At 42.7% G+C, this 14,648-nt stretch overlaps 2 protein-coding genes across 19 annotated transcripts in view; one reads left to right on the top strand and one right to left on the bottom strand.

Annotated features, from left to right (window-relative positions):
• dpp6b (dipeptidyl-peptidase 6b) overlaps window positions 1-180 on the bottom strand; it is a 183,423-nt gene extending 183,243 nt beyond the window's left edge. For all 4 annotated transcript variants that reach the window (XM_076972525.1, XM_076972523.1, XM_076972524.1 and 1 more), the window contains exon 1: window positions 18-180. The gene's annotated coding sequence lies outside the window, so the exon portion shown is untranslated. The remainder of the gene's footprint in view (window positions 1-17) is intronic.
• A 4,360-nt stretch (window positions 181-4,540) lies between these two features.
• Window positions 4,541-14,648, top strand: part of kmt2cb (lysine (K)-specific methyltransferase 2Cb) — a 71,815-nt gene continuing 61,707 nt past the window's right edge. For 14 of the 15 annotated variants that reach the window (XM_076973096.1, XM_076973095.1, XM_076973089.1 and 11 more), the window contains exons 1-2: window positions 4,542-5,405; window positions 8,633-8,815. In XM_076973096.1, coding sequence (XP_076829211.1) covers window positions 8,634-8,815 — 182 coding nt within the window. In that variant the 5' untranslated portion in view covers window positions 4,542-5,405; window position 8,633. Of the gene's footprint in view, window positions 5,406-8,632; window positions 8,816-14,648 lie in introns of all 15 variants that reach the window. The other variant, XM_076973090.1, reaches the window with a different exon arrangement.

The following is a 14,648-nucleotide window of genomic DNA, read 5'->3' as shown; positions in this document are numbered from 1 at the left end:
AACGCGTTCCTACCCACCTCTGGAAGTGGAAGAACCAAACCAGATGGTTATGGATGATGTGAAGATGGACTCGATGAACACTTTGAAGAACTGGGTCCTCCGACTGAAGGTTGAATTTCTTCAGCTGTCTCAGGAAGAACAGCCCATGTTGATCTTGGCTATGGGAGTCTGAAGCCTGGTTTATACTTGACTTGAGGGTCCGCGCGACGAAAATGACGTAATCGCTGTGGCTCCGCCCGTGTCGCGGCGCGAGGTCGTGCACCTCTCGAATTTTGTAACTTCGCGCGCGCGCCGCGCTTCAGCGCGATGGACAAAGTCATGTTTGCCGGGTTCATACACCTTTATAAGGTGGAATTAAAGCACTTGTATGTCACTTTAAAGGTCCATTTCAATATTTCCCAGCACGTTAAACTTAATTAAGTTAAATATTTATACATATACTCGAAATGACTCGAAATAATTCGCTTTTTTATCACATTATTTAATGGTTGTTTATTTTCAAAACGCCCAATCTTAACGTCTTTACGTTCTCTCATGTTTCGTCCTGGAATTACAAGAGGCTCGTATTTGTTAACGTATCGTTTCGGACAACACTGCAAAGCCATATTTATGTTTGATGCCTGGTGTATATATACGGTCTCTGGTCAGGTAAAAATGTTCTTTCACCGGTTTTGCAGGTGTTTTTTATTCTCCACTGCCACCTATCGCCACCTATCGTTTCGGAGAACACTGCAGCGACGCTCGCGACGTTCGCGAAAGTATAAACGCCTACACCGCTCGCGCAGGGTCGCGCGAGGTGGGCGGAGCCGCGCGCTACGGTCGCTCGCGAAAGTATAAACCAGGCTTGATTTGTGTTTTCCAGCAACACCTGCTGTCTCCTATTTGTCAGGAAATCTTCAATCCACTGATTTCCTGCTGAGAGTTTGACCTGCAACAGCTCTGGCACCGTGGTGCTCAACGGCCAGCTAAAGTCCATAAACAGAACTTGAGTATAGGTTCCAGGAATATTGAGACGCTGTAGCATGAAGTGTGAAGCCATGTTGACCGCATCAACAGACCTGTTAGCTCTGTATGTAAACTGTAGATGATCCAGCCGACAACTTGTGATGAAGTGGGCTGGGGTAATGGGCCCCCCTACATTGTGTATATTATGTTCTACTCTTGGTGATCGTGAGCGATAACACACCCCCACCAGAGTCATTGAAAGGGAGTATTTTACACACCAGTAACTGAAAGGGAGTGTTTGTTTATACACCAGTAACTGAATCCGAGTATTTATTTACACACCAGTAACTTATGTTTGGATGTCAATAAATTCGGATGCAAGTTCTCAGTCTATTATCTTCTTTTCTTCACTCACTCAGACCATAATTTTATTCATTTGCCCATAATTATTAAATATATTGGGTTTTGATTAATACTGAATTAGTAAATAAAGTGTAATATAAAGGTGTTTGAATGGTTTTAGGGTCATGATTGAGTGCAATTATACAATAAATCAATTTACTAGCATTCCTAATGTTCATATTCAAACTGCGATTCTGAATTTTATTGGAAAGTTTTGAATGTGCAGTTTGCAAACGCCATGATTGGTAACCATGACGACAGCCATTGGTTCATGTGTTTTGTGGACAAGAGACAATACGTCGTGTAGCTGTTCATGTCTGTGGCGATGTCACATTAATAAGGAATCTGGATGGAAATGTACAATTAGGGTTACAGGTACTCTAACCAGTCTGTTGCATGGTGTCTGTACGCGCACTTGATGTTCAGTATAATGGATATTGAGTGTTAGTGTTGTATCACCACCTAGTGGTCTAAAGTGGTGCACTGCAAATTTATTTCGTCCCCAGCGTATGAGCCACTTTACAAATACAGACAGAATCAGACAGTCCAGCTCTGGTGAAGCAGACTTGTCTACAGTCCAACTCTGGTGAATCAGACTGTTCTCTTCAGTCCAACTGGTGAATCAGACTGTTCTCTTCAGTCCAACTGGTGAATCAGACTGTTCTTTTCAGTCTGGCTCGAGTTTCATTTCTTCTGCGCGCATATGAACGCGTGTTGACGCACAAGCTGCGACTCGCTTTGGGTCAGCGAGAGTGACTGCAGTCCGAAGACGAGCTGAATAGTCCTCAAACTACCGTTTTACCTGCAAATGACGTAACAGGTGTAGGAATGCGGACATTTTTCATCCTACCTATCGATGTCCAAATCGGGGTTGTTGCACATGTGCACAACGCGATTAGACAGACTGCCTTCACCCCAAAGAGGCGTGGCGTTGCGCATGCGCAGCGTAACCGAGCGCAGAGATGCATAGTAGCTGCGCCAGGCACGCCTCCCTGCGTGAGGTACCTGGCCAGTACTGATGGGCAAGTGAAGCCACATGAAACACTGAGTCTTTCCTAACAATTGTACCGAAAAAGAAGCTTCAAGGCTTCAGTGACAGTGACATCTGATGGACAACTGAAGACATAGCAACCTCTAAAGAGCATCACTTAAGCAATGGCATTGTTTCAATCCAGCAATAAAAGTTCAGAAAAGTCTGAGTGGTCATTAAAGTGTTTTGATCATTTATATCAATCAATCAAATTTTATTTATATAGTGCTTTTTACAACAGTTGTTGTTACAAAGCAGCTTTACAAGTGTCCGAGTCCAAGCCCCCAGTGAGCAAGCCAAGGGCGACAGTGGCAAGGAAAACTCCCTAAGAGCATGAGGAAGAAACCTTGAGAGGAACCAAGACTCAGGGGGAACTCATCCTCATCTGGCCGACACCTGTCACCATAACAATAATTAGAGAGATATATAAACAAAGAAAAGATGGGAATGATAAATAATTATTTGTGTGTATTTATATACATGTGTTCTCTAAGTAATTCTTATTCAGTCCTAAACTTCTTGATGGTTGGTAATAGTAGTCCAGGGCCATGGAGATACAGCCATAGCAGAGGAGTATGGGATCATATTCGGGACATTTAAAAATGTCTGGAGTGTGACAGCAACTCTAGCATTAAATAAATACTGCCTAGCTAAAAGGACAGAACCAAGCATTCTGAGACACTGGCATCCATCTACAACACCGTCAACAAACTTGACTGACCACGTGCAGTGACAGGATGACAGCACCAGCACCCCAGTTTATCATAAAACCCTTCACCTGTGAACCCCTGGATCTATAAGGGGGCGCATTAATTACCAAACGCTATACTACATAATTAGGTTTTCAACCTAGACTTAAAGATTGAGACTGTGTTAGAGTCCTGGGCACATTCTGGAAGGTTATTCCATGGTTGGGGTGCCTAATAAGAAAAGGCTCTTCCCCCTGCTGTTACCTTATTAATTGTTGGACTAATAAGAGGCCAGCACCCTGTGATCTTAGTGGACGTGAGGGTTCATAATAGGAAATAAGTTCCTGGAGGTAACCAGGAGCAAGCACGTGCAATGCTTTATAAGTCAGTATCAATACGGAATTTAACTGGGAGCCAATGCAGGCTTGGTAAGACTGGGCTGATATGATCGAATTTTCTAGTTCTAGTCTGAACTCTGGCTGCGGCATTTTGGACTATTTGAAAATGTGAAATGTGCCTTATTTGTCAATTGTGATTTTTCACCACAATTGAAATTTGTCCTCCACCTTTACCCATCCATGCAGTTAGAACACACACACACACACACACGCACACACACACACACACACACACACACACACACACACACACACACACTCACACACTACTACTAGCGTGATTACTAGGGGGCTGTGGTGCACACATGCCCAGAGCGGTGGGCAGCCCTAGCCCGGCACCCAGGGAGCAGTTGGGGTTAGGTGCCTTGCTCAAGGGCACCTCAGTCATGACCTCAAGCCTGGGAATCGAAGCCACGGCCTTCTGGTCACACCACAGAACCATGACTGCCCCTATTTGAAGTATTTGAAGTTTATTTAGATTCCTGTTTGAGCATCCTGACAGTAATGAATTACAGTAATCTAATCTGAAGCTAACAAAGGCATGTACCAATTTTTCTGCATCATGCTGGAATAACGCATTTCTTAGCTAGGCAATGTTACGGAGATGTAGAGAGCTATCCTAGTAGAATTATCCTGAAGCTATTTACTGTAGCATAGCTGATGTTTATAGAATACTTTTGCTGGTTTCAGCACACTGACAAGCTTCAGTTCCACAGTGTGTGAATGTGACATGGAGACCAATAAGTAGGCCCCTATGCTAAAACACTAAATGAATAATTAATTTTGCTCATGTCTGTTCAGTGTTTTTACATCTTAATACAGAAAAACATAGTATTCTTAGCATTCCCAAAAGCTCCTGGTTAATGCATTTCAGGACAACTGACAGGGCCAAATGAAAGTGACCGTTTAGTGTAAGAGCTCTAGATGGAGAACGCGAAACAAGTTCGTTCCAGTGCGCCGTACCAGATTTTGCAGGCCTCCCTGAGAAAAAAAGTCGCCTCACCTGCTGAGCTTTCCAACGTATCACTCCGCAGGGTCAGTTTATTTTCTTGCGAAAACATTTATCGACAGTTGCATATACAAAGGAATATAGTGATTCCATAGCAGGTCATTACCTATTCACATATTCATGAAAAGACATATTTATTTAAAAAAGTAGCGTTACATGCAGCAGACTTCTTTAGCTAAACTGTGGTACTACTTACGGTGGTCTTGCTTAGATTACAGGGCGTAATTTGGTCAGACTCAAATATGGCTACCATGGAGTGCAAGCTACAACTTTAATATTTGTGGCTAAATAGATATTTAACGTTCAGTTTCTTTTCTTAAAACATAATGTTATGATATATTTCTTTTAGTTGTTTTATGAGCTGAACCAAATTCCCGGAAATTTATCTATTTGGATGTGTTTTCTATAACAGTGTGGGGTTTTTTTGTTCAAAATTACAGCTTGCTCCGCGAGCTGAACGGAATAATTTGGATATAAGGCAAGCCTCGATAGCGGGTTGTTTCGAAGGTTTTTTATGGTAAGATATTTTTTTGAACCGTCACCGGCTAACTGGATCCCAGAAAGCGTTTGGTACGACTTGTTTACGCACCAGCATCGTTGGAAGAAAAGCCCACAGCACAGGGATGTAACCCTTAAGGATTTCGCGATGTGGGATGAAACGGAATAAAAATAAACTGATTGTGAAACCAAGGAGAAAGGAATAATTAGGTTCGCCTTTTGGATACTACACTGCAGATTTAACAAACATTTGGAGATAAACTGGATTTTTAACCGGAATATTGAATTGCGGAGCCTATGTCGGTTGCTGTCTCTGAGGGATAGTGGTCTATTCCCAACCCCCAAGCTTCAGTAACACCAAACAAAGTACTGTATGTCAAAAAACACAATTATTGACATGAAGGAAATATCTAAACATTGCTAGGGTTGAAGAGGTAAGTGGAAACGCCTAAATTTGGTTGTTTACGTTATGTCTCAGCAATTGCAAGCCGTTTTGTTGTCGATATCACGTTTCCCTACAAATCTAACACGTCACCGAACAGTTTATTTTCCTCGCGTCTGGTCGGGCTTTCCTCTTTCTTCCCCTGGACGTTACATAGTTTCACTGTTACTCCAAACGGTAACATGGTCGGAGCACTCGACCGGTGTGCTACATCTCAGACAATATGTGGTCGGAGTGTGTGCCCGTTATTGTATTCCCGCTTGGACACTGTAACGTTTCCAAGTTGTGCTACTCAGCCGAGGAGCGAGGCCTGTCGGACTGGTGTGGCTAGTCCGTGCTAAGCTACACATCAGAATTTATTATCGATTTATTCGTGAAGGCGATATGTGACACGGTTCATCTGTACAACGTCTGGATGTCTCTCAAACTACAGGAGGAATCTTTTTATCTAGCTAGCTACCTTGAGCAGCAATCCTCGAAAGCTCAGCCATTGAGTTTCTCGGACCGTTTGAACCAAGCTCATGAAGGACTACTTTTATGAATCAGCCGGCTTTTGTGTATTATTTTCCCCAGCGTTAATATGTGACTCTGTTAGTTCAGTATGTAGAATTATTATTGTGTTTATAATGACTGAATATCCGTGTTAGAAAAAATAAACAGTAATCTCTTGAGTCAAATGAACAAAGGCAAAAAGCTGGACATGCCCCCCTCATGTGAACCACTTGCTTTGTGTTCAGTTGTTAAACAAAGGCTATCAGTTTTTCCTTGTTATCGAATGTTACATGGCCTCTAAAATAAAACGGAATAGTTTAAAATCTAAATAAAAAATAGATATTTTTTTCAGATGTAAAGTGGCTTAAGACTCTCCAAGTACAGAGAGTCCAGCTGTACCTAATATAACTAAGTGTCCGGCTACTCTTGGTATTGCCAACATTGGTTCTTCCCATGTGTGTTCCCCCATTTCTTCATAACTGGGCAATTGTACCAGTTATTTTTCTGGTTCTCTTGAAATATACTTTGTATATACTGTCTGCTCTAAGAACATATAGCACACATTTGTTATTGATATAGGAGGCCATCCTTTAATTCTGATGGTGAACAATAGTGCAGTAAGGTTTATCAGTGAAAAATGGCCACAAACAAGTATATACACAATACCCCCACTCCAGAAACATACAACGCATTGATCTTGCATCAACTCTGTCCCTATGGAGTCACACTTCCAAAGCTTCTTGTGTTTGTCAACCTTTCTTGTCATTCAGTGAATGCTGAGTCATGACCGATCTAATGAGTGTGGTGTCTTTATCAGTGACCCAGCACCCTTGTTTTGTACACACACATACAAACATCTATGGGGAGTCATCCTTATGGCAATTCCTCCAGTACACCGTGATGGTGGACTTAATATTTACCTTAGATAAAAGCAGTGTCCCGTTTTTGTTCAATTGTAAAGGCACCTTGCTTGGATGCCATTTAAAAGAAGACTTTTTGCATTTCAGAATGTGTGCGATCCACTGACGTAGCTCCCTTGGCATCGTAGGCTGTGTGCGTGCACTCCATTGTTAGCGTGCGTGGCCTGTTCGGGTGGGGGAAGGTGTGTGTGTGTGTGTGTGTGTGTGGGGGGGGGGGGGGGGGGGGGTTGAGCAGTGTAATTGTTTACTCACACAAAGCCCAGCTGAGGGAGGGATCCCGCTTAGTTCCCGGAAACGCTGCGTCCCACTGGCGGCTTGCCCCGTCAGCTGAACGGACAGGTGGGCACGGGCGTCACGTAGAACAAGAATAACAAGCCGAGCGATCTGCAGCAGGCGGGCGACGGCATGTGTGCCGCGTCGCCCCGGCGGTGTGGCAGAATGGAGGGCCTCTCCTAACGAAGCTTCAGGAGCACCAGGCCAGCTGGGAAGAACCCTGCCCTGGAGTCCCAATAGAAAGAATTACTGAGAGACCAAAGCTGAAATGAAAAAATACTTGTGAATAGTGTAAATAAGTGAACATTTAATAAGCTAGGATGGAATTTGACTGAGGTGAGAAATTAAATGTATTTACAGAGGATCTCTGAAGGTACAGAATTTAAATAGCAATATCATTTTGGTATTGGTCCTTCATGAAAGTGATTAAGTAATTCTAGACTATTTAGCGTTCATATGGCCATTTTTCCTTATAAAGATGTAATTTATTTAATTTTATTAAACCAGCTGTAACTATCATGTTGTTACAGATATTAACTAATGCCCTGTGCTTATTTAAGATTCTATATGTAAAATGTATGGTGAAACTTTGCATGGTTGGGATTTGATTCAATTTTTAATGTGCTCAGAAGGAACTATTGTGGCATTATTATTACAGCACTGGTGGCTGTAGCATCACTCTGACTTGTACTCTAAAACACATTCAGACAAACAGTCAGGGCCAATCGTACACAATGTTCACCTCACGTTGTCTTGAGTAATCAGGACTCCATTTCCAAAAACCACCAAAGTGTTTAGTTCATCTTAAACGTGAGCAGGTGTTCTGTGTGGTACGTACTCTACCAGTTAACGATGATCTTTGTGTTGGAACGCTTTTGAAAAACCTGCCATTTGATTTTCCATATCTTTGTCCCTCATTCTGTAGCTTTGATCTCTGCCACTATATTCTTATATACAGTGTAGACGTAATGGGGAAAAGTCTTACAGGCTATGATTAAGAGATTTTTTTAAGGACATGTCATTGCATTAGTGGTACCTGCTGGCCAGCGCATTGGTAATGCATTATGTATTACAGGTGAGTGACCAGGTTTTTAAAAATGTAATGTTGGTTTCATGAGACCTGGTTGCTACAGTGACCTTTTGAAGGAAGCCTCTTATTAATGTCTTCATTTTCAAAATAACTCCTAGCAGTTTTTGACAAATAGCATTTTTTAGCAATTCATGTGGCTCTTGAATGTTCTATAGGACCTCCAGCTAGACATAGGCCTATTTTAACAACATCCAACCTCATTCATTTTACTTTCTAGTTGTAATTAGTTTTTTTTTCCTCTCTTTGCCCATTTCTGGTCCTTCATGAAATCAGCCTAGGTCCACCAGGCCAGTTAGGTTTATACTGTTATGAAACCTAAAGTTCTAAACACAGAGAGATGTCTGAGAAGTGCCGGTAATGATATATAAGGCCTTCTCCACTGATGGCATGGGTGTAGCACAGTGTCTATGTTCGTGATTAACCTTCTTCCTTTTATTCTATCAGAATGTCATCAGAGGAGAAGATTCTGGACCCCTCTGACAAAGGACCCTCGCCACCTCTCTGCAGCTCACTGGCCACGCCCACCGGCAGCCCCGGCCCCGTTGATAAGCGGCCTCGAGGCAGGCCTCGGAAGGATGTTCTGTCTGCAGCCACCCAACCTCCCCCTCTGCCCAGACAGAGAAAGAAGTAAGACCCCCTGAGTTTACCATCTTTCTGAGCCGCTCATGTTTTATTTCTTGGTTTTGTTTAAGCCAAGGCGCCTTTATGTAATTTTGTCATGATCTAAATCAACAGGTTGTCTGTTACAGGTTGCATTATGGCATTTTGGATTTATGGGCCTGTTTGACTGCTAAAAGATGGGAGGCGATAGATATGTGTGAGACTTTTGGGGGTGGGTGAAATGGAGAATTCACTTAACTTTATTGAGTTTCAATGAGGTTATAAAGGAATAAAGAAAATCAACAACATTTTTCCCCAAAAAATCTTGGTAGGAAAATCAAGATGTTTTTCCATCTCTTCATACACACATAAATATTCTATTTTATGCATCATCCCCAAGAAATGTGTTTTCCACATCAGTTATTTGTTATGCTACAACAGAAATCATATTGTAATTGCCTTTAGCCAATGGAGTTTGATCTTCCTATCAGGTTGCAATAAGTTCTCTTTTTATTTTTTACATACGAGTGTAGTGGTATAATTAAATAATTAGTCACATTCTAGCACACAGAATTCTGCTCATACTTAAAAGGTCATACTACAACTTTTACTGACATTTAAAACTCCCATCTGCAGTGAAATGTGAAGGTGAATCTTGGCTGTCAGATGGTACAGCATAATCCTTCTAATATCAGATAATTATCAAAGAAATGATGACCCTAACCCTATGGAGTTGTGGCCTTTGCAGTGTGCAGCCATGACCCCTTCCTCTAGGTCTGTTTCAATCATTCTCACCATATGAATTCCTGGTCTTTTGTATGAATTCCTTCTACTGCATGGGCAAGCCTGGAATTTGCATATTGCAAACCCATATATACCTTCATGTATTTCTTATGTACTAATACATATCACACGCACACAATGTAAAAGGTAGAGTACAGTACAGTACATTGACTGATCTCTCTGTGAACTTTCTCCAATCATGTATAGGTGAATTAGTGCATTGTGAGTTTGCATATGGTAGGCCCTTACTGTATTTGGTAGCATATAATGGATGTATTAGGTTCAGTAATATTACTGCCTTCGAATGGGGATGCCTTAAAATGAGCTTTTCCCTTTATTGTTCACATGATGCAGTGAAATCTCCCAAGTCTACATGGTAGTTCTTAACTCCTGTCTGTTGAGATCCGCTTACCGTCTTCTATATTTCCATGTTTGAGAGGCGCTGAGTGGCCACACTCTGAAGAAGACCTCTAGAGATCGTTTGGCCTTTTGGAGCCCGTTCGCCGAGGCACCTGTTAGAAGTGCCATAGACGGCGTGTGAGATTTGAGCCGAACGAACCTATTCACCGTGCAAGATGATAACGCTCTCTGACTTCCTCTTGGCCTTTCTGTGCATTCAGAGGAGGGTTTCCAGCGTTTGTCTGAGGTGACTGTCTAATCAGAGGGGAGTTTCCGTCATTGTCTTTGTGCGCTGACTGTGCACATGCTAAATATTTATATCGGTGAATGTACCTGTTTAATTGATAAATTAACTATTGTTAGAACTGAGTGTAATTATATAAATAACTTTTTTTGTTTGTTTTTTGTAATAATTTGTAAATTGGTATACTCCCTACTGTTGGTATTATTCGTGCTCAAATCTGATTTTGATAAAATAAGGCCCTTTCAGTACTTGGTTTTGAGGAAGGTCATTAAGACTTCCGTTTGCTTCAATGTAGCTGGTCAGTTCCATTTCATGCAAAAGTCCAGTCCAGATTTTCGCTTCAGCCCTTGAGCTGGCACTACTTCCAACAACAGATTTTTTTCTCTCTCTCTCTCCATAGTGGGATCATGGGGATAAGTTATAGGGCTCTGTGCTTGGGGGTTGGGTGCCCAGCCAATCTAAAGGGGCAATCATGGCTATGTTCCATGCTTTTTCATTTGCAAATAACAAATAATGGTGTCCAAAGCGAGGGGTTGCCAGCCTGACTGACTAGTAGCATCAAAACCTATGACTCTTTGACGTTTGCAGGGATGAACCCAGCACTGTGATGAAACAGCTGATTTTCAGATGATTGTACTTGAACTTAAAAATAGCCTTAGCTTGTTATAGTATTCTGACGTTTTCTAGAACATTCTGCAGCCTTCATATCCGCACTCCCATCTTTGATGTGAGGTATTATGAGAGAAAGGATGTTTTCCGAACACCATTGCCAATTCAGCTCAAGATAAAATGGAAATGGAGAGCTTTCTTGTGTTTTCTCTTCAGCAGCAGACGTCCCTGAGACTTCCTTCTCTCCACCTCTTTGTCGCGTGATAACAGACGGCTCGTCTGGGACCGCAAAGCACTTTTTGATCTTGCGACTGGTGCTCACTCACTCCAGTGTTCAAGCACAGCGTCTGCTGTGTTCCTACATCGCTGTCGTCCAGTCAGGCCTTGCGCTACAACAGTTAGTCACTGTTGGAACATGTGGCACATTGATGAACAGGTACTACGCGTAATAACTTGATGGATGGGACCTGACAAAATGGGATTACTTGTGTTGCGTTGTGTCAAACTATGCCAGGGAACTGACGCTCTGTGTTTGTTTATGTGTAATGTTATATGAGACAATGTTTCCCCTCTAAGCATTAAGGGAAATCTGTTATTGCATACCTGAAGGCTCAGGTTTCAAGTGTAAAAGTAAGCCAAGTTTTCTGTCCTTTGTATTGACATGGTGGTATTCAGCTCAGAACGGGCAAATGGCCAACTTGATCTCTCTGACCATTGAGTCAAGGGCCATCATGCACCTTTTCAAATCTATTTGAGGTGTGTCGTGTGGAACCTTTGTGTTGCAATCTTGTAATAAGCGACATCAAAATCATATTTAAATCTTTAACATGGATGGCTTAATTATTCCTTGGAGGGAAAAGTATTTTAGTGTTAGAGATCTAGAGTGCTAGTTAGAGTGCTAGTTGGAGTCTAGCACAAAGTAGTTACTAACATTCATGGATTGCTTCACATTCTTTCTGATGCATGGGTTATTTTTGATCCCTGAACATCCCTCCACATTATTAACACTGTTCATCACCAGTATAAAACTGAAAGTGATTAAAAAAAAATTATATATATATAACTACACAGAGTATATACATTTATACAAACCCTTCACAAGTATTGCCACAGATGATCTCCTCTGTGACTGTTGCTACAAATATGAAATCAGAATGGTTGAGATTGCGGCAGGAATGTTGGACAATTGCTTTACACTGTTAGGGAATTACAATGATTCTGGGAATTAGGTCCCAGTTATACATTACATAAACAAAGATTGATTTGCTTTTCCATACACTGAACATCAGCTGGAATTTTTATTTTTATTTTATTGTGTGATGACAGCCAGTTTCATTCAGAAGTTACACTGACATGCAGTTTAAGAATATGCAGCATGCCATTAGGAGTGTATACGGATGATTGCAGAATTATACTGAGGAGCCGTGTGTACATTGTAGGCTTGGCATGATGTTGCGTGTTCCTTATCTAGATCATTCAACAGTGAACACCGGGTTGGCCTTGGACACGGGCTACGTCGCCCCTGTTCTAAAGAGTCCTTCATTTGGTTTGGAGGTGCAGAAGCACCTTCTCCCTGCGCCTTTGTCCTTCCTCTGTGCTCATGGTCTCTCCTCTCCTTACACCCCCCCCCCCCCCCCCCCCCCCCCCCCCCCCGGAGACATGCTCCTCTTCTTTCAACTCTCCTTAGTCTCCTTGCTTGGTGTGGAGCCGTTTGTGCGTTTGGCAGGCATCACCCATCTGAAGCAGTGATCAGGTTAGCTGTGGTCAGTGATTGGGTGTAGGTGTCTTTAAGGGACGGGTAAACTCCCTATTAATGATCTCATTCAGAAAGCAATTGATGGCATGCATAATATTGCAAGCTGTTTATTTATTTATTTATTATTTATTATTATTATTTTTTGAGTAAAGAAAGCAGCTCCTGTCACATGAACATCAGAACTATACATTGAAATAGTCACTTGTGCTAAGTGCGTGATCGCGCCAGCTTGGCAGTTATTAGCATCCGATTCTTCTCTTTGTTCTTTACCGTAGCATGGAGGACACTGCTCTTCCAATCATAGCGTTGCGGTACATGCTTTCATGCCCTGGCGAGGACACCCAGCGCTGTCCTCAAACTCCTCGCTCGTTCCTTGTACCACTACCATTCGACCTCGTTGTGTTGCTTACTCCTTGTACCATGTCACCGGGCAGTCTGAGCAGCGGCACTGTTTGCCCCTGCAGTCAGAACCATCACCGGACCACAGCCCAGCTGGCCAATCACAGCCAGAGGAACTCAGGGGCCCATAGGCTGGCTCGTTACCTGCCTTGACTATATCTCCATCCCTAATTAACACTCCTGCATTATTCCTCCCGTACGTTTTCTTTGCTCTTTTGGCACCTGCTGATTGGTTGATCGTAGCCTGCTGTTACAAATTAAGCTTGCATTTAGCTCCAAGAACGAAGACTTACCTGATGCGCCCCTCACGCGTGGTCAGGTGGCGCTGTTCGTCATGGGTTTACGGGACCGCGGCAGGACTTGGACAAGCAGCCACGAGCAAGGCAGATCACATCTGCATTCTTGGTCATGAAGCTCCTCAACATGGGAATGTTTGGTTTGGTAATCTGCTTTGGAAAGCGGAGCGCTCCTTGGCAAGGCAGCGATCAGCTGGTCCATTTAGTCTGGTGGCTGGACTTCCCCTGCTTAGTCGATGCCAACCTCCTGCCAAGAAGCGATGCGTTTGTTTCTCGTGCTTACTGACCAGCGTAAGCCGAAGACCTGACCGTCGCTGCTCATTCACAAGAAGTTCAATTCCACTCCATACAGGCTGCCACGGCCGTCGTTTGTCGTACTGTTAATTGGGAATTCCAGGACATAACAGGAAGTTGAAGTACGCCCCGAGCAACCCCAGGAGGGGAAATGTATGACCTGGGGAAAGAGGCTCAGGGGATACAAAGCCTGACCACAGCTGCAAACGTAGGACCCCATGCTGTCTCCTTCAGAGGGAGATGTTTAAATCAGTGTAAATTATGGCCTTATGACGTGCAATATGAGCTAAACTTCCAAATTGTTAAAAAAAGAGAGAAAATAAGCAAAACAAACAACTTAATGGAGGTTTTGCTGTCCTGTGACCGTGTTCTGAATGGGAGGGTGTTGGTAGGCTGGTGTCTTGCTACACATCACTGTGTTTCTGTTTCATTGAAGATACAAATGGACCTAAACTACAGTTATTAGGCTCATTGTGGTGCACTGTAAAATCCTAAGCCTGGATTAGAGACAGCGCCGTAAAGATTAGAGACCGCACCAAAGTGACGCCACATCAGAACCGCGTCGATATTGGCAGAAAATGCGGGATTGGATATCGGTGAATGTTTAAGGAGACGGATCTGACGCGATCGCAAATCCAGCCTCACGAAAGCATGACAGCGCTCGGCACTTGCACCCGTGACGACAAGTGTTTTCTACACATTAAAAGCAAATGTGCTCAAGTGAAAATATCTGTTACTCGCACACATGAAGACTTGAATTGGTATCGTTTTGATAACCCATTGTGGGGGAACAGGTTATTTTAGTGAGTGTATTTATTATTCTAGTGAATGTATTTAAACAAGGCCAAATAGCATTTATCACTGTTCACTGCTAGGGATCTACAACAAAAGGGAGTTGATTGTTCCTCTGTTCTTTAGAGAAAGTGAACCCTGCTCATAGATGGTTGTATTTATTTATTTATTTGTTTGGAGTAGTGGTCTATTGAAGACACTTGTGGTACAAAGAGCCCCCCTCTGTCTGCTGTTATTTGTTTAGTAAGAATTATAAGTTCAGTTACAAGTTCAGTATAAAGTTGACAT

The sequence above is a fragment of the Brachyhypopomus gauderio genome, chromosome 14 (assembly GCF_052324685.1).
Source record: "Brachyhypopomus gauderio isolate BG-103 chromosome 14, BGAUD_0.2, whole genome shotgun sequence".
NCBI lineage: Eukaryota > Metazoa > Chordata > Actinopteri > Gymnotiformes > Hypopomidae > Brachyhypopomus > Brachyhypopomus gauderio.
The sequence above is the reverse complement of the archived record's forward strand: the minus strand, read 5'-3'. Positions and strand labels throughout refer to the sequence as shown.